The 14501-nt window shown below is 34.3% G+C and overlaps 1 protein-coding gene and 1 long non-coding RNA gene across 3 annotated transcripts; both read left to right on the plus strand.

The window, feature by feature from the left end:
* Window positions 1-3558: 3558 nt before the first annotated feature.
* Window positions 3559-13542, plus strand: LOC126717607 (uncharacterized). The gene is made up of 6 exons (XM_050419439.1): window positions 3559-4125; window positions 4378-4452; window positions 5105-5193; window positions 9620-9704; window positions 10272-10353; window positions 13134-13542. Exons 1-6 carry the CDS (start codon window positions 3949-3951, stop codon window positions 13223-13225), a joined length of 600 nt encoding a protein of 199 aa, XP_050275396.1. The 5' UTR covers window positions 3559-3948; the 3' UTR covers window positions 13226-13542.
* Window positions 8015-9421, plus strand: LOC126717609 (uncharacterized). 2 transcript variants are annotated; one of them, XR_007652668.1, is made up of 2 exons: window positions 8015-8123; window positions 8444-9421. It is a non-coding gene; the product is annotated as an uncharacterized LOC126717609 (long non-coding RNA). The 2 variants fall into 2 exon arrangements; XR_007652667.1 differs by lacking the exon at window positions 8015-8123 and adding an exon at window positions 8138-8283.
* Window positions 13543-14501: the final 959 nt, after the last annotated feature.

Here is a 14501-nt window from a genome sequence, read left to right on the forward strand (position 1 = left end):
GTGGTAGCCTGTCTAGATGTAACAATTAGCTAGCTTATTTCCTTGTAGTTAAAGATTATAAATAAGCTTGTAATGTAAAAGTAGAATCAGTTTTTTGATGTAAACTTAACCTAGTTTTAGACCTGGACAGAAACTCTGTTTCTCCAGTTATTTTCTTTGTAATTCCAACTTTGATTCTTAATTTTAAGGTAATTCTAGTTCAAGTTCTCAGTTATTTGATCTTGATTTCCATCAATTTGCCAAGAGCCTATGGCTCAATTGACATCTTTTAGTTTTTCTAACGGAGATGTCTAAGACTTTAGGGTTCACATCCTCTATTTCCATTGTTGTAATTATTGAATTAAAGAGAAATTATGATGTATATTGCCTTGGAATTTGTGGTAGGAGATATACTGATTTGATTTGCCATTTCTTAACCTTAGATTCTTCTATATGACTTCATCTATTGTTTATAAGTACATAATTTCTTCTATATGTTGCAATAATAAGAAGCCCTAGATACTTTCAGCAAAAAAAGAAAAAAGAAGAAGCTCTTGACACTTTAATTGATGGTGCAATGACACCTTTGTGTTAATCTCAGGGCTGTTTCTTCCTCTGCTTTGAGTGAGGATCTTAAATTTAGACTCTCCTTGATAGAAGAGGAGTATAGAAGCTTGGATAATAACAAATTCATTTTGTGTAGTTCATATTGATATTATCTTACCCTTATTCTAATTTTTTAGTTTGATTGAATTTGGTATTTTGAAAATTAGTTTTGATAAGTGATAACTTTAGAAATTTGGAATATAATTTAAGCATATTTTATGAATTGTAATAATTTGTTGAAAAAGAAAACATTTAAATAATTGATCAAAGCCTAAATTTTATGAATCATAAAATATGTATGCACAATCATTGGGTCCAACCCAACCCAACCCAACCTGACCCATGTGGATTGGGTTGAGTCGTTTTCTACATACAAGGTTGGGTTGGGTTAGAAAAACCTAATATAACCCAACTCATAGACACCTCAACCAACATTTTTTTTTTTTTTTTTTGCCTTCAAATGGTATCATTCCTTGTAAATTAATGACACAATTGCACCATTATCGTCTATCTCATCACCCACAACTTGTTCAAACAATTTACATACATTTGCAATTGCAAAAGTTAATGTTGCTATTAGTGTGGACACCAACAAATGAGAATCTTTTGTTTTCCTATAATAGTCTTCAATGTCATCTGATCCAACCTCATCCATTTTAAATTTTGATTATTTTTTAAGAAAAGTAAAAAAGAAAAATGTTGTAAGTTGTGATTGGTATAATATAAGGTGGAATTGTGATCCAATAATATATATATATATATATATATAAAGCCAAAACTCAGAGAAAATTAAATTATAATCTAAATGAATTTTAATTGGAGTCCAATTGTGCACCATGTGTCCCGTTTAATTTTTAATTTTTGTGCAAAGTGAATTATTGAGTGTAAAAATCGAAAAGTTCAAATTTAATTAGATTCTAAATTGGATTTCAATTGGACTATCTATTTTTTTAATTTTTATGGCAAGAGAATTATTGGGTGCGAAAACTAAAGAGTCTAATTCCAATTAAATTCTAAATTATATATAATTTCAATTAAAAAATGTGTAAGCTAATAGCATATATAATTTCAACATCTTCTTTTAAAAAAAATATTTGAACGGAATAATTGTGATTGTTTTTAATTGTACCCGTGCATAGGCATGAGATTATACACTAATAATAATAAAGGTGGAAAAAAAAATGAGGCAAAGGATTTACGGTTTGTTTGGTTGGGGATGGAAAAGTGAGAAGATAAAAAAAAAAATTTAGTTTTTTCTTATGATATTTGGTTTGGTTGAGAAGAAAATAAGACGATATAAAAATATAGATTATATAAATTTAGTCATGTGCCCTAGTGCCAAGAAAATAAATTTAATAGTATATATTAGAAAGAAAGAAAAAAAAAAAACCTACTAGTTTAGAAAAACAAAGGCGAAACTACACAATTGGTCCCTGAAGTTTACCCTATGTGCGCAATTAGTCCCTCAAGTTTAAAGCGAGCACAATTAGTCCTTTAAGTTTTAAATCTGAGTTGTATTGGTCATTTCACTAACTTCTGTTAACGGTGTTACTTACGTGGCTAACTTCACAATGACTTGGCATTTTCTTTAATGATGTGGCATATTTTTAATTAAAAAATTACAAACTAATTGAGAAAAAATATTAACCGGTGTTTACCAAAAAAAAATTCTATATTTTCTACCTACTGTAAAAACCCACAACGAGAGAGAAAGGGAGAGAGGAAAGAAATCAAACCCCAGTAAAAGAAAAGGAATAAACCTTTATAGGGAGACATGGATGAATACTTCAACCAGTATCCCTCACAATTGAAGATTGCCCTAATCTAAAAGGATGGTGGCAACGACAGAGGGATTCTGTTGAGGAGTTCCATAATCATTCACTGCCTTCATTTCCTCATCTTTCCAACTTAGGAATTTGGGGATGCCCTAAGCTGATATCCTTACCTCTCTTTCCATATCTCGAAGAGCTAAACCTGGTTGGATGTAGCTTGAAGCCATTGGAGCAAACAGTGAGAATGGAGGTGATAAACACGGAAACCCCAAAGAACCTAACATCAATAGCAGCAACATCAACCTCTTCTTCTTCTACACTTGCCGCTTCCTCGTTCATCCCTCTCTCCAAATTGAAGTCCATGTCAATTTGGGATATAAAGAAAACTCTGCCCAAGGAGTTGATGTGCAACCTCATTTCTCTCCAAGATTTATGGATAGTTAATTGTTGTGGTCCTCTCCCTCTCTCTCGACATCTCACTGCCCTTCAGAGATTGACAGTTTGGTATTCTAAAGAGGTTGATTTAACAAACGATGGAGATGAGATGGAATGGCATGGCCTTCAGAGCCTTCGCATCGTAGAGTTCGACACCTCACCTCTTTGCAAAGAATTCAGATTGTCGGTTGTCCGAGGTTGTCAGCTATACCGGAGTATTCATCCATGTCTCCCTATACAGGTTTATTCCTTTTCTTTTACTGGGGTTTGATTTCTTTCCTCTCTCCCTTTCTCTCTCGTTGTGGGTTTTTACAGTAGGTAGAAAATATAGAATTTTTTTTTGGTAAACACCGGTTAATATTTTTTCTCAATTAGTTTGTAATTTTTTAATTAAAAATATGCCACATCATTAAAGAAAATGCCAAGTCATTGTGAAGTTAGCCACGTAAGTAACACCGTTAGCAGAAGTTAGTGAAAGGACCAATATAACTCAGATTTAAAACTTAAGGGACTAATTGTGCTCGCTTTAAACTTGAGGGACTAATTGCGCATATAGGGTAAACTTCAGGGACCAATTGTGTAGTTTCGCCAAAAACAAATGTAACAAAGATGAAAAAGAAAAAAAAAAGAAAAAAAAAGAGTAATGTTGAAAATGAAGGAGGGTAAATAGGTAATTTTACATCACCCACTTCCTCTCTCATCCTATCTCTAGTTTTCTCCCAAAGTACGGGAAGAAGACTATTTTCTCTCAAATGGTGGGCCTGAGGAGGAAATCTTTTGGGCCACTTTTTCTCTTCTCCTCACTTTTCCTTCCAACTAATTATTAGGCTTCAATATTAAGATGGGTTCAATTTGGATAATTATTAAACCTTATAATCAATAAGTGTATGACCCAAAATCTCTCTTTCTTGCATTTTGGCCCATGGCTTAATTTTTTTTCTTTGAACTTATCGTGTCTTTTTTATTAAAAAAAAAAAAAAATTGCAATTTTGATTTTTGAGCCAAATTTCTTCGGTGACCGGAATTTAAAGTTATTACTTTACCCAACCAAGAACCATAATAAGTCCCTCTCTGTCCGCGCCGCTACAATTGCTCTCTGCATTGCACCGTCTAAAGCACAGTGTTAGAGAGAGAGAGAGAGAGAGAGAGAAAGAGAATGGAAGAGGCAGCGGCGGCGGAGGTGGTGGTGGTGACGCCAGGAGAAGTGCTGGGAAAAGCAAGCCAAGTGAGAGCAGGGAGAGGCGCCTACGTGGCTCCTCACAACAACTTGGTCTACGCTTCCCTCACTGGTTTCCGACGCACCCTATCCCCTCCCCCTAACTCCCCCGACCAGGTAACTAACTTCTTAACTAACCAACTAACTAACTAACTTCTCTACTGCTCTCTACCCTCTAGGGTTTAACTTTAAATAACAACAACAATAATCCTCTTCTTTATAAAAATGCACCTAAATCGTATAATTATTTATAAACAAAAAAAAAAAAAATTAGCCTTATTTCTTGGTCTATGTTTTATAAACTGTTGGTTTGTGTTAAATTGGTGATGATAATTACATTGTTCATTAATTTAATTTGTCATTTTATAGAGACCCACTGTGGAAGTAACTGGTCACAAAGCCCATGGTGCTGTTCCCGAACCCGGATCGGTTGTTATTGCAAGAGTAAGTGGCTGCTGCTCACTACTTACTATGTCAATGAGTGTTTGGCTGTTTACTTGCATTCTAAATATTTTAGTTTATAGTATTTTAGAGTGGGCTCTTTCATGCCTGTTTTAAGGTTTAGGAGGTCAAAACCTATATACCTCCTTATGATCGGGTTTGCGTTGTAAAGGTTTTCATAATAAAAGGGTTGTCATAAGTTAGCCGGAAATTACATGGTTTGATGACTTCATTTATGAGTGTTATGTAAAATGTAGTCGAAACTAAATATCGTCTGTTCAGACTAGGATTGATTATTCTTCACCATCAAAAGTCCTATGGTTTCTCTCTTTGCAAATGGTTTAAACGATACAATGGGGAGTCACTTCCCAAATAACCTGGTTTTGTGACGTCCGAAGGCTCCTTGCCATGAAAACAACAAGTCTATCACTTTGGCACCACCCATAGGACTCCAAATGCTTCAATTATTTCAAATTTGGCTATGTGCTATATACTGAGGCAACTAAATTTACATTATCTCTCTCGTAGATTGTATTGCTCAGCTGCTGTCTTGTTGCTATCAGGCATACATATAAGTAACTCAATTGAGTTTTGCGAGCTATGTTGAAATTGATTTATGTATGTATATCTCATGTTGTTTACATGATTATGATAGGTTACTAGAGTGACAGCCAGAGTGGCTTCAGCTGATATTATGTGTGTTGGTCCCAAGTCTGTTCGAGAAAAATTTACTGGATCAATCAGGTATAATTCATCCTTTTATCATAATCAGGTGTACATAATCCCTTTATGTACCCAAGGAATAATGCTAGTTGTTTATGGAATGAAGATAAATTTTACTTGTGTTGGGTTTGAAAATTTGCAACTAGATGAACAAATAGGCATATACGATTGTATCTTGATTGGGATTGGAAAGTCTGATTCAGCTTGTTTATTTATTTGCTGGCATGCAACTAGATGGTCAAATGGGGGGCAGACATTACCCAGCTTCTTTTTTGATTTGTCAAAGTAAGTATATTAAAGAAAAGAGCATTATACAAGGACTCAAAGAAAAAAATTGAAGTATATAGGTGTTAGAATAATGGTTAAGTGATTAGATTCACCATTTCATGGTAGATTAAGCTTTTGGGATAGGTGGCAATTTATCATGATATAAAAGTAGGTGGTCCTAAGTTTAAACTTTGACTTTGCTCTCTCTCTCTCTCTCTCATTAAAATTGTCAAAATTTCACATGTTGGATCCCACTTATTGAGGGGGAGTTGGGGCCCACACGTGAAGGAGAGTATGAGAATAATGGTAAAGTGATTCATTAAAATCACCATCTCCTATCAACGCAAGCTTTTGGGATAAGTAATGTAACGAATCTAGAAAATTAACTTAGGTGGAAGGTCTATACCTATATAATGACATCCAATAAAATAGAGATCTAACAAACTGAGACTTTAATCTCCCTATAGGCAAGATGAAATTATTTTCCATACTAGTCTCCTCCTTCAACATTAAAGCATAGTATACGCTAGAGCCTATTGGTACCGCCCATCTAATTCCATAAACCTCAAATACATATTCCTATAGCTTTGTAGCAATTGGACAATGAAGTAACAAATGATCAGTATTCTTGTGATTTTATTTGCACTTAAAACACCTATCCACAATACTCATCTTTAATTAATAAGATTGTCTATTGTAAGAACTTTCTCCAAGGTTGCAGTCATGAAGACAGCTAAGTTCGTAGGTGCCTTCACTCTCCAAATTGCTTTCCAATGATAATCTCATTCAGCAATCCCTCTCAAAGTTCATAGTATGATTAAATAATAAAACAACTATTTCTGTTTAATGTCCAGTGCACATTATCTTCCATATCATTCATCAAAAACATTATATGAAGGATGTATTTGGGCTCCTAAAAGTATCTTTCAAATGAAGTTCCTGAAAAAACTTCATCGCCCCTTCTTTGACCGCTCCCCTGTATTTTTGGAAGAAAGCCAAGATAAAACTATTGGGACTAGGAGCCTCATCTCCATTCATATTCTTAATGGCTGAGGACACTTCCTCTTCGTCCAATATACTCTCAAGAAATATGGCACAGTGTTAACTGAGAATGAAGTTACGGATGTGATAGTTTACTATTATGAAAAAACTGTATAAGGAGCCTGTTGACTAGTGCTTGGAGATAGATGGTATTGAGATTGCAGCACTTGGGCTGGAGGATCAATTTTTGGTGAAGAGGAAGTGTCCTTAGCCATCAAGAATATGAATGGAGATAAAGCTCCTGGTTCCTATGGTTTTGACATAGCTTTTCTTCCAAAGATGTTGAGGAGTGGTCAAAGCAGAGGTGAAGTTGCTATAGTTCTTTCATGCAAAAGATACTTTTTAAGAGCCTAAGGGCATGTTTAGTATGCTGTAATAGATCCAGTAATGGAATGGTTATTCATGTGAAATAGCTATTTGGTTATTACATGGAATAGTTATTCCTTAGGAATCTACTCCCTTAAATTGAGGAATAGCTATTCCTTAATAGGTGCAATAAATTTTGAAATTAATATATTTCCATAAATATAAACTTTTCATATGCACATAACAATTGTGTGTGTGTGTGTGTGTGTGTGTGTATGTATATATATCCTTAAAAAAAAATCCTAAAAGAATCAATGTAACCTCTAACACACACACACACACACACAATACACATTATACAATAGGGATGTGAATATGTTTTCTATGTTATTTTATTTTATTTTTTATCTTTTATTTTGATATCCATATTGATTTCAAAAATGAGCAATGATGTCAAACTTAAAAAATATTATTTTTGGAAATACAATTGTATAATTAAGATATTTCATAAATACTGATTTTAAGTTTTATTCTAATTTTACAACCAAATGAATGAATAAGAATAGTTATGCTATTACAACATCTTATATTCTAAGTAATAAAAATTACTATTCCTATCGTAATCTCCATTTAGTGGACCAAATGTGCCCTAAATGTATCCTTCATAATCTTGTCTTGAATAGACTAGTTACATCAAATATTAGAGATTTCTAGGGAGCCTTTATAAAATATTAATAAAGAGGTTGGCTAATGGACTGAGAAGACTAGTGGGAAAGTTGGTTTTTTAGACTTACAAAATGCATTTGTGGAAGGGAGACAAATTCTAGATTTTACACTGATTGCAGATAAGGTCTTGGATAGTAGAGTTTGTAATAAGATTCCAAGAGTCATTTGAAAACTTGACATTGAGAATGCTTATGAACACTTATATTGGGATAGTCTTCTCTATATGTTGGCAAGATATGGATTTGGGAAGAAATGTAGGAGGTGGATTAATATTTGTCACACTATTATATCCTCTATATCATGTTTTTCTCAAATTCCAGGGGATTAAGGTAAAAATATCTATTGTTGCCATTTCTATTTATCCTTATTATGGAAGTTCTTTTTAACATGAATGATAGGTTAACTTTGGGAGGAAAGATGTCTGGGCTTATCGTGAAAAGGGGGGGAAGGGGGGGTGGGGGGGGAATGTAGAGGCCTTGAATATCTCTCGCTTGCTATTTGCTGATGATACTATTATATCTATGGAGTTGAATTGGAAAATGTTAAAGCCTCGATGCATATTTTGCTATGTTTTGAGGTGGTTATGGGTGAAGGGTGAATTTCAGGAAGAGGTGGTTATGGGTGGATGTAGAGGCCTTGAATATCTCTCGCTTGCTATTTGCTGATGATACTATTATATCTATGGAGTTGAATTGGAAAATGTTAAAGCCTCGATGCATATTTTGCTATGTTTTGAGGTGGTTATGGGTGAAGGGTGAATTTCAGGAAGAGGTGGTTATGGGTGGATGTAGAGGCCTTGAATATCTCTCACCTGCTATTTGCTGATGATACTATTATATCTATGGAGTTGAATGGGAAAATGTTAAAGCCTTGATGCATATTTTGCTATGTTTTGAGGTGGTTATGGGTGAAGGCTGAATTTCAGGAAGAGTGAGATAAGTCCTAACAGAGGGAACATGGAAAGATTGGTGTTTGTTGTGTTGAGCTGACTGAAAAGTCAATTTCCGTTTGTTTTGTTAGCCTACAACATTGCTTTTTTTTTTTTTTTTGTGGGGTTTATCTTTAAGCTGCTGCTAGTGGTGTCTAACTGCATGGAGGTTATCAATGGTGGGTACATTGAACTCTGATCTTTGTGATGTCTGCTCAAGATTGGCAATTGGAAGTGTGTAGTAATATCTTTGAGCTATTGTATTCTTCTCAAATACACGTGGGAATCGATGATATGGTGCACTCAAATTGGAAATTAAATAAAAATGGCTGTTTTAGCGTTTGTTCATACTATGAGCAATTTGGAGAGTGATGGTGGCTACAAAGGTTCTTTCTTTGTGTAAATTGCGACTCTAGAGAAAATTCTCATGGTCAACCTTATTGAATGGGGAATGCTATTATTGCTATAAGTACATTGATTGTTTGCTTTTGCGTTGTCTAATCGCCAGGGAGTTATGGGATTTACATTCATGACATTTCCAATTGAATGGTTGATGCCTGAAATGCTGAGAAGAGTGCTACAACGTTGGGGACAAAGACTGAAGACCTAGGCTCTTTCAGAAATATAGCATGGAATACGGTTCCATTTTGTTTGATGCGGCAAGCATGGTGGGAGAAGAATAGGACCTTTTAGGGGCCAGAGCTATATATAGAGGAACTAAAATCCCAATTTGTTGGGTTTTCTTTCTTTTGGATGTCTTTGCATAGGAATTTTTGGTTCATAGCTAGTATACTCCATTTGTTCCCTAGGTATCTTTGTATAATCTCTTATGAATATTATTGCTTTTACTTAGGAAGGGGAAAAAAATCTCATGATCAATTTTGTGCACTTGGATTCTAGTTTCTTATTGCTTGATGCATGTAACGATGGATACTGATGCAATATCTAAAACTAATTAATCAAGTTGCCTATTGTTTTTAATTTCCTTTTTGTTTGCTTTGCTTTTGATTTATATGAGATGATATTTGCATAGATTTTCTTATATTAAACTGTATAATTGTAGATGCATAGACTATTCTTGCAGTATGGGCTTTAGCAATTCAATTTTCAATAGATGTATATAATTGGACATTTAGACCAAGGTTCTGATGATGTTGCAAAACTTCTCTATCTTTACAGGCAGCAAGATGTTAGAGCAACTGAGATTGATAAAGTGGATATGCACTTATCTTTTCGCCCCGGTGACATTATTAGAGCTGTTGTGGTATCCTTACGCTTGACAGGCCTCTTTACTGACTTGTGAGAGATTTTAAAGTTTTATATCATTTTTAACATTTATTGCATTTTTTTTTGGGGGGGGGGGGGTGGGCAAAGGGTGGAGATTTGATACAGATTTCCTTATTTTGGTTTTGATTATTATGATTGAAATGGGACAAATAACTTAGAGAATGCTACTATATCTCTTCTCTCTCTCTGATTGTAAATGCTGTGTTCTTTCAAAAATGTAATTTTTATTGAACATAGCTTAACCTTGTGGGACCATGCAAAATAATACCTGGGGATAATCTCAACACATGATTTATTGGGGGGAGCATACTTTACTTGGTATTAAATTAAAGTTAATTTTACCTTTTTTTACTGATAAGAAAAAAAAATTATTATATGAGTTGCATAATTTCTTTTTTTAGGCATGAAAGATGGAATTTTGTTAGTTTATTCCTAGGGGCAATCACTTTAAAATCATCCATATAGTTTTTGTTGTACTTTCCATTGACTCTTAAATTGATAATTTGCAAAAAGGTTATTTTCCTTAACATGGTTTGTTGATAAGCTGTCCCTTGGAGATGCACGGGCTTATTATCTATCAACTGCAAAGAATGAACTGGGTGTTGTGTCGGCGGAGAGCACAGCAGGTTAGATTTTTTTTTTTTTTTTGGGGGTGCATGCATGTGTGTGGAATTTTTGTAACATAAGATTTTGTGCGCCTTTCTGGTTGTATTGAATTTAAAGTGGAAAGGCAATTCAATGACACAGTATAACATTCTTAGAGCAGTTATATGCTATTCCTTGTTTTATTTTATGATTTTTTTTATTCAATTATAAATTATGACCTAAAATAAATGAAATGTGAAATTCTTAGATACATTATTTTTTAAGAAGTTCCATATTTTGTTTTTATATCATGTGCTTGTATCCTTTTGTCGTGTCCATGCTTCCTAGATCATGACCAAATTATTAGAAATATCAAAACCCACAGTAAGCTAGCTAATTGTTCCTTTCCATTGGCTGCAATTACTTACTACTAAGTGCCTTTATGATAATATCAAAAAGAAGTGGAGAAGGGGGACCCCTTACCTTAAACCCCTAGAGCTTCCAAAAAAATCTTTTGGACTTTCATTTACCAAAATTAAAAACCCTATTGTAGACTTTTTTTTTTTTTTCCTTGAATAACGTTTTTCTCAACCAATTAAAAAAAAAAAAAAAAAAAAAAAAAAAAACCTATTGTAGACTTCCCAAATAACATGTTCACAAGCTTTCCTCCAATCCAATTTTCATAATGTCCCTAGAACACCCGACTTCAACTTTCTTATATTCTTTGGCAATAACAACAGATTTTTAAATTTGTCTATTTTAATTAATGTGTGCTTTATATTTGGTAACAACTTCAGTAGCATGTCTAATAGCCAATCAGCCAGTGGTTCCGGTGTTCCGCCAAAATTTTATACACACCACCTACAAGACTAATATGCCTGAAATCCTAACATCCACAGCTGGCACCTTATTTTGAATAAGAGTAATAAAGTCACAGGAATACTTTCTCAAACATACCTTACTTATGAAAGGTGTGATACTCTTGCATAATATCTTCTTTCACAACCACTAGCAAATTTGAACAAAAAGAAAAATGCAATTACAAAACCATTCGGACCTGGTGCTGTATCACTGTTCATGCTACTCAAAGCTTTTAACAATTCATCCTCCTCATATGTACACTCTAAACATCAAATTTCTTCAGCATCAATAGAAGAAAATTGTTTTTCTCAAAATCACAAGGAGTAGAGTGTCGTTTTTAAAAATAGGGAGAAGGTTTCGGACATTCCCCTAAGCTCAAGGGAGGTTATGTAACTTACCCATTTGAATGAAAGTGAACTAGTGCTGGTTTGCCTAATGCCAAAAGTGGAAGAGTCTGTTGTTTTTTAGGGGTCGTAAGTTCTTTACCTATGAATTATCTGGGTTTACCTTTGTGGTCTTCTTTTAGGTCTACATCTATCTGAAATGATGTTTTTGAGGTGGTTGAGAGAAAGTTAACAGGGTGGAAGAATTTATAACAGGGGGACCACAACTTATTGAAATGTCATGTTGTAGTAAATATGGGGAGGGTGGAGGGAGTAATTCAGCTAGAAGTATGTAAGGAGTGTGAGTTTGGAAGTCTACCAGAGTTCGGTGAGATCCTTTTTTATGACATGTTAGATTTCGCATTGGTAAGGGTAGAAGAATTAGTTTTTGGCATGATGTTTAGTGTTCCCATGGATTGTCAAAGTCTTTATTTCTTGAGCTTTTCTAAATTGCTGCAAATAGGCTTGCCAAAGTGTGGTTACAAGCACTAATGCTTCAAAGCCTCATATTTATGAGACTGGTTCAAGATTGATAGTTTGAATAAGTGATTTTTTTTTCTTCTTTCTTTTTTAGTATTTAGTTTGGATATGTGTTGGAAGGGGTGAAAAAGTGGTTTGGAATTTGAATTGAAAGGGTTTCATTCACACTATTATGAAGTTTTGAGAGGGGTATCTAGCTCAGATTTTCCTCGGAAGGTGATTGGTTACTGAAGGCACCTATGAAGGTAGCATTTTTTTTGTTTGGAGAGCATCGTTATTTGTTAACTAGTAAATTCACCATTTCCTAACAGTTTAAGATTTTAGGAAAATTGATAAATCTATCATAATATCAGAACAGGTGGTTTTGAATTCAAACCCTATCTCCACTCTACCTTCCATTTAAAAAGTTAAAAACATTAAGTGTTGGGTCCCACTTATTAAGAGGGAGTTTGGTTGGGTTCACATGTCAGGGGAGTGTTAGAATATTCATTAAAATTCACCATGTTAAGCGTATGGGACTATTGATAATTTATCAAGTGTGGTTGGGGAAAATTCTCATAGTAGATAATCTTCTAAAAGAAAGAATGACTATTATGGATTGTGTTGTATGTGTAAACAAAACAGAGAGACTATTGATAATTTATTACTTCATTGTCCAATTGCAGAGCATATTGAAGTGTTTGTTGGAAATCAGTTGTTTAGGGCGTTACTTTTGGAGAGCTGAGTATCACGAGTTTAATAATGTTATGTTTGAGTAGTCATCGTGTGATTCTTTTCTTAACTAATTTCTTTATGGAACTCAAAATCAGTTTTTGCTTATTTTTGTGATCTTTTCAATTATATATCTCACTTTTTTCTTGTCCAATTTAATTATCTATGAATCCTACTTCAGTTCACTTGGATAAATCTTAGCTGTTGATTAACTTGCTTCTGTTTGGATGCCAAATTGTATGAGATTGCTAAGGAAGAAAATTAAGCCTGGTTCAAAAGTATTGTTTGTATTTATGCTTTGATCCATAAGATGAAATATAACACTTAATGAAACATCTATGATTATGCCTCAACTATTGATTTTTTTTTTTTTTTTTTTTTTGTAGGTGAAACAATGGTTCCAATAAGTTGGACCGAGATGCAGTGCCCATTAACTGGTCAAATTGAGCAAAGAAAGGTTGCTAAGGTTGGAGGTTGACATGAAAATAATCAGACTAAGCTACAGTGTCTCCAATCTGCATTTCGTTTCCCTAAATTTCTGATGGGGAAAGTATAGGAATGTATCATTTTTGTCAGAATATGATTATTTTTTGTTACAGGATTCAGTAGTGCCTTTCTATGATTATGTTTGTTAGGCGGTATCTTACATTACTAAGTTCTCCCAAGCACTATGTACATGTAGCATAGACTTAGGGTTTTCAAATTGGACATAGAAAATCTACTTCTCAGACTACAATTGCATCATTTTAACTTCATAAAAGCATTTGTTCCGGATGAAAATATTACTTTCGAGTATGATGTGCATTCATCATAGAATAATTAGGAATATGACATTATTTGGAAGCTTTGTGAAAACATTGCTAATAAAAACCACTTGTAAAACTAGATGTTCTTAAACTATTTGGGAACCTATATCACTTATAAAATCTTGCTCGGTTCTTCTACCTTTATTCTGTTGATGTTTGACGTGTGACCAATTTTTAAAAATTTGTTATATGTATTGAAATCCTTTAGTACTAAATTATATTTACAATAAGTTCAGAAATACGGTATTTCTTACGATTTTTTTCATGGTTGTTGATTTGACATGTGATTGATGCTAAGATGTTAGTATGTTATCCACGTTAACAATTGTAAAAAAACAAGGAATTTTTTTTTTTTTAACCCTAACAAGCCCTGAAATGTGGTAAGTATGCATTATGTAACCATGTCATTGATTGTCCATCTCTGTGAAACCCATTTTAAACCATCATTCTACACTCTCTGGGGTTGTCTAGGAACGTTGGAAGTTCAAGCTCACTGGTATCAGAGCTTTGGGGGTCTTAGTGACGGATGATTAATACCCTTCTCTCAGCCTTACTATCCAAAAAAGACCGTTTATATATCTTCCTTATGCAGTGTCCTAATATCAAGGTTTTTACTCCAACAATTTGAGAAGGCCCATTAAAAAGAAAATTATATGGCCATCAGGTATGGGCCAATCCATTAGCCTACTTATGCTTAAGAGTTCAGGGCCCAAAGCGAGGTCGGGGCCCATATCAGGTCGGAGTCTAGTACAAAGTCGACGTCCAGCCCATCTGTCCTCATAAGGTCACAAAGTTGGGGACCCAATGCCAAGTCGGGGCCTGAACAGAGAAGAATGATAATGCCTTGAGGGAAATCGCCTGCCGATGACCATTTGGTGATGGGTGCAAGTTTCAAGAGAGTCGCATCAGTCATGAGAAGTGGGTCCATTTGGTCAAGAATTTGTCCCA

The sequence above is a fragment of the Quercus robur genome, chromosome 3, assembly GCF_932294415.1.
Source record: "Quercus robur chromosome 3, dhQueRobu3.1, whole genome shotgun sequence".
Classification (NCBI taxonomy): Eukaryota; Viridiplantae; Streptophyta; class Magnoliopsida; order Fagales; family Fagaceae; genus Quercus; species Quercus robur.

Bases quoted from the DNA above. Each gene is read 5' to 3' on its own strand.
- LOC126717607 (XM_050419439.1), top strand. From the start codon at position 3,949: ATGGAAGAGGCAGCGGCGGCGGAGGTGGTGGTGGTGACGCCAGGAGAA. The intron at 4,453-5,104 runs GTAAGTGGCTGC...TGATTATGATAG, and splicing joins GATCGGTTGTTATTGCAAGA to GTTACTAGAGTGACAGCCAG. The intron at 10,354-13,133 runs GTTAGATTTTTT...TTTTTTTTGTAG, and splicing joins GTCGGCGGAGAGCACAGCAG to GTGAAACAATGGTTCCAATA.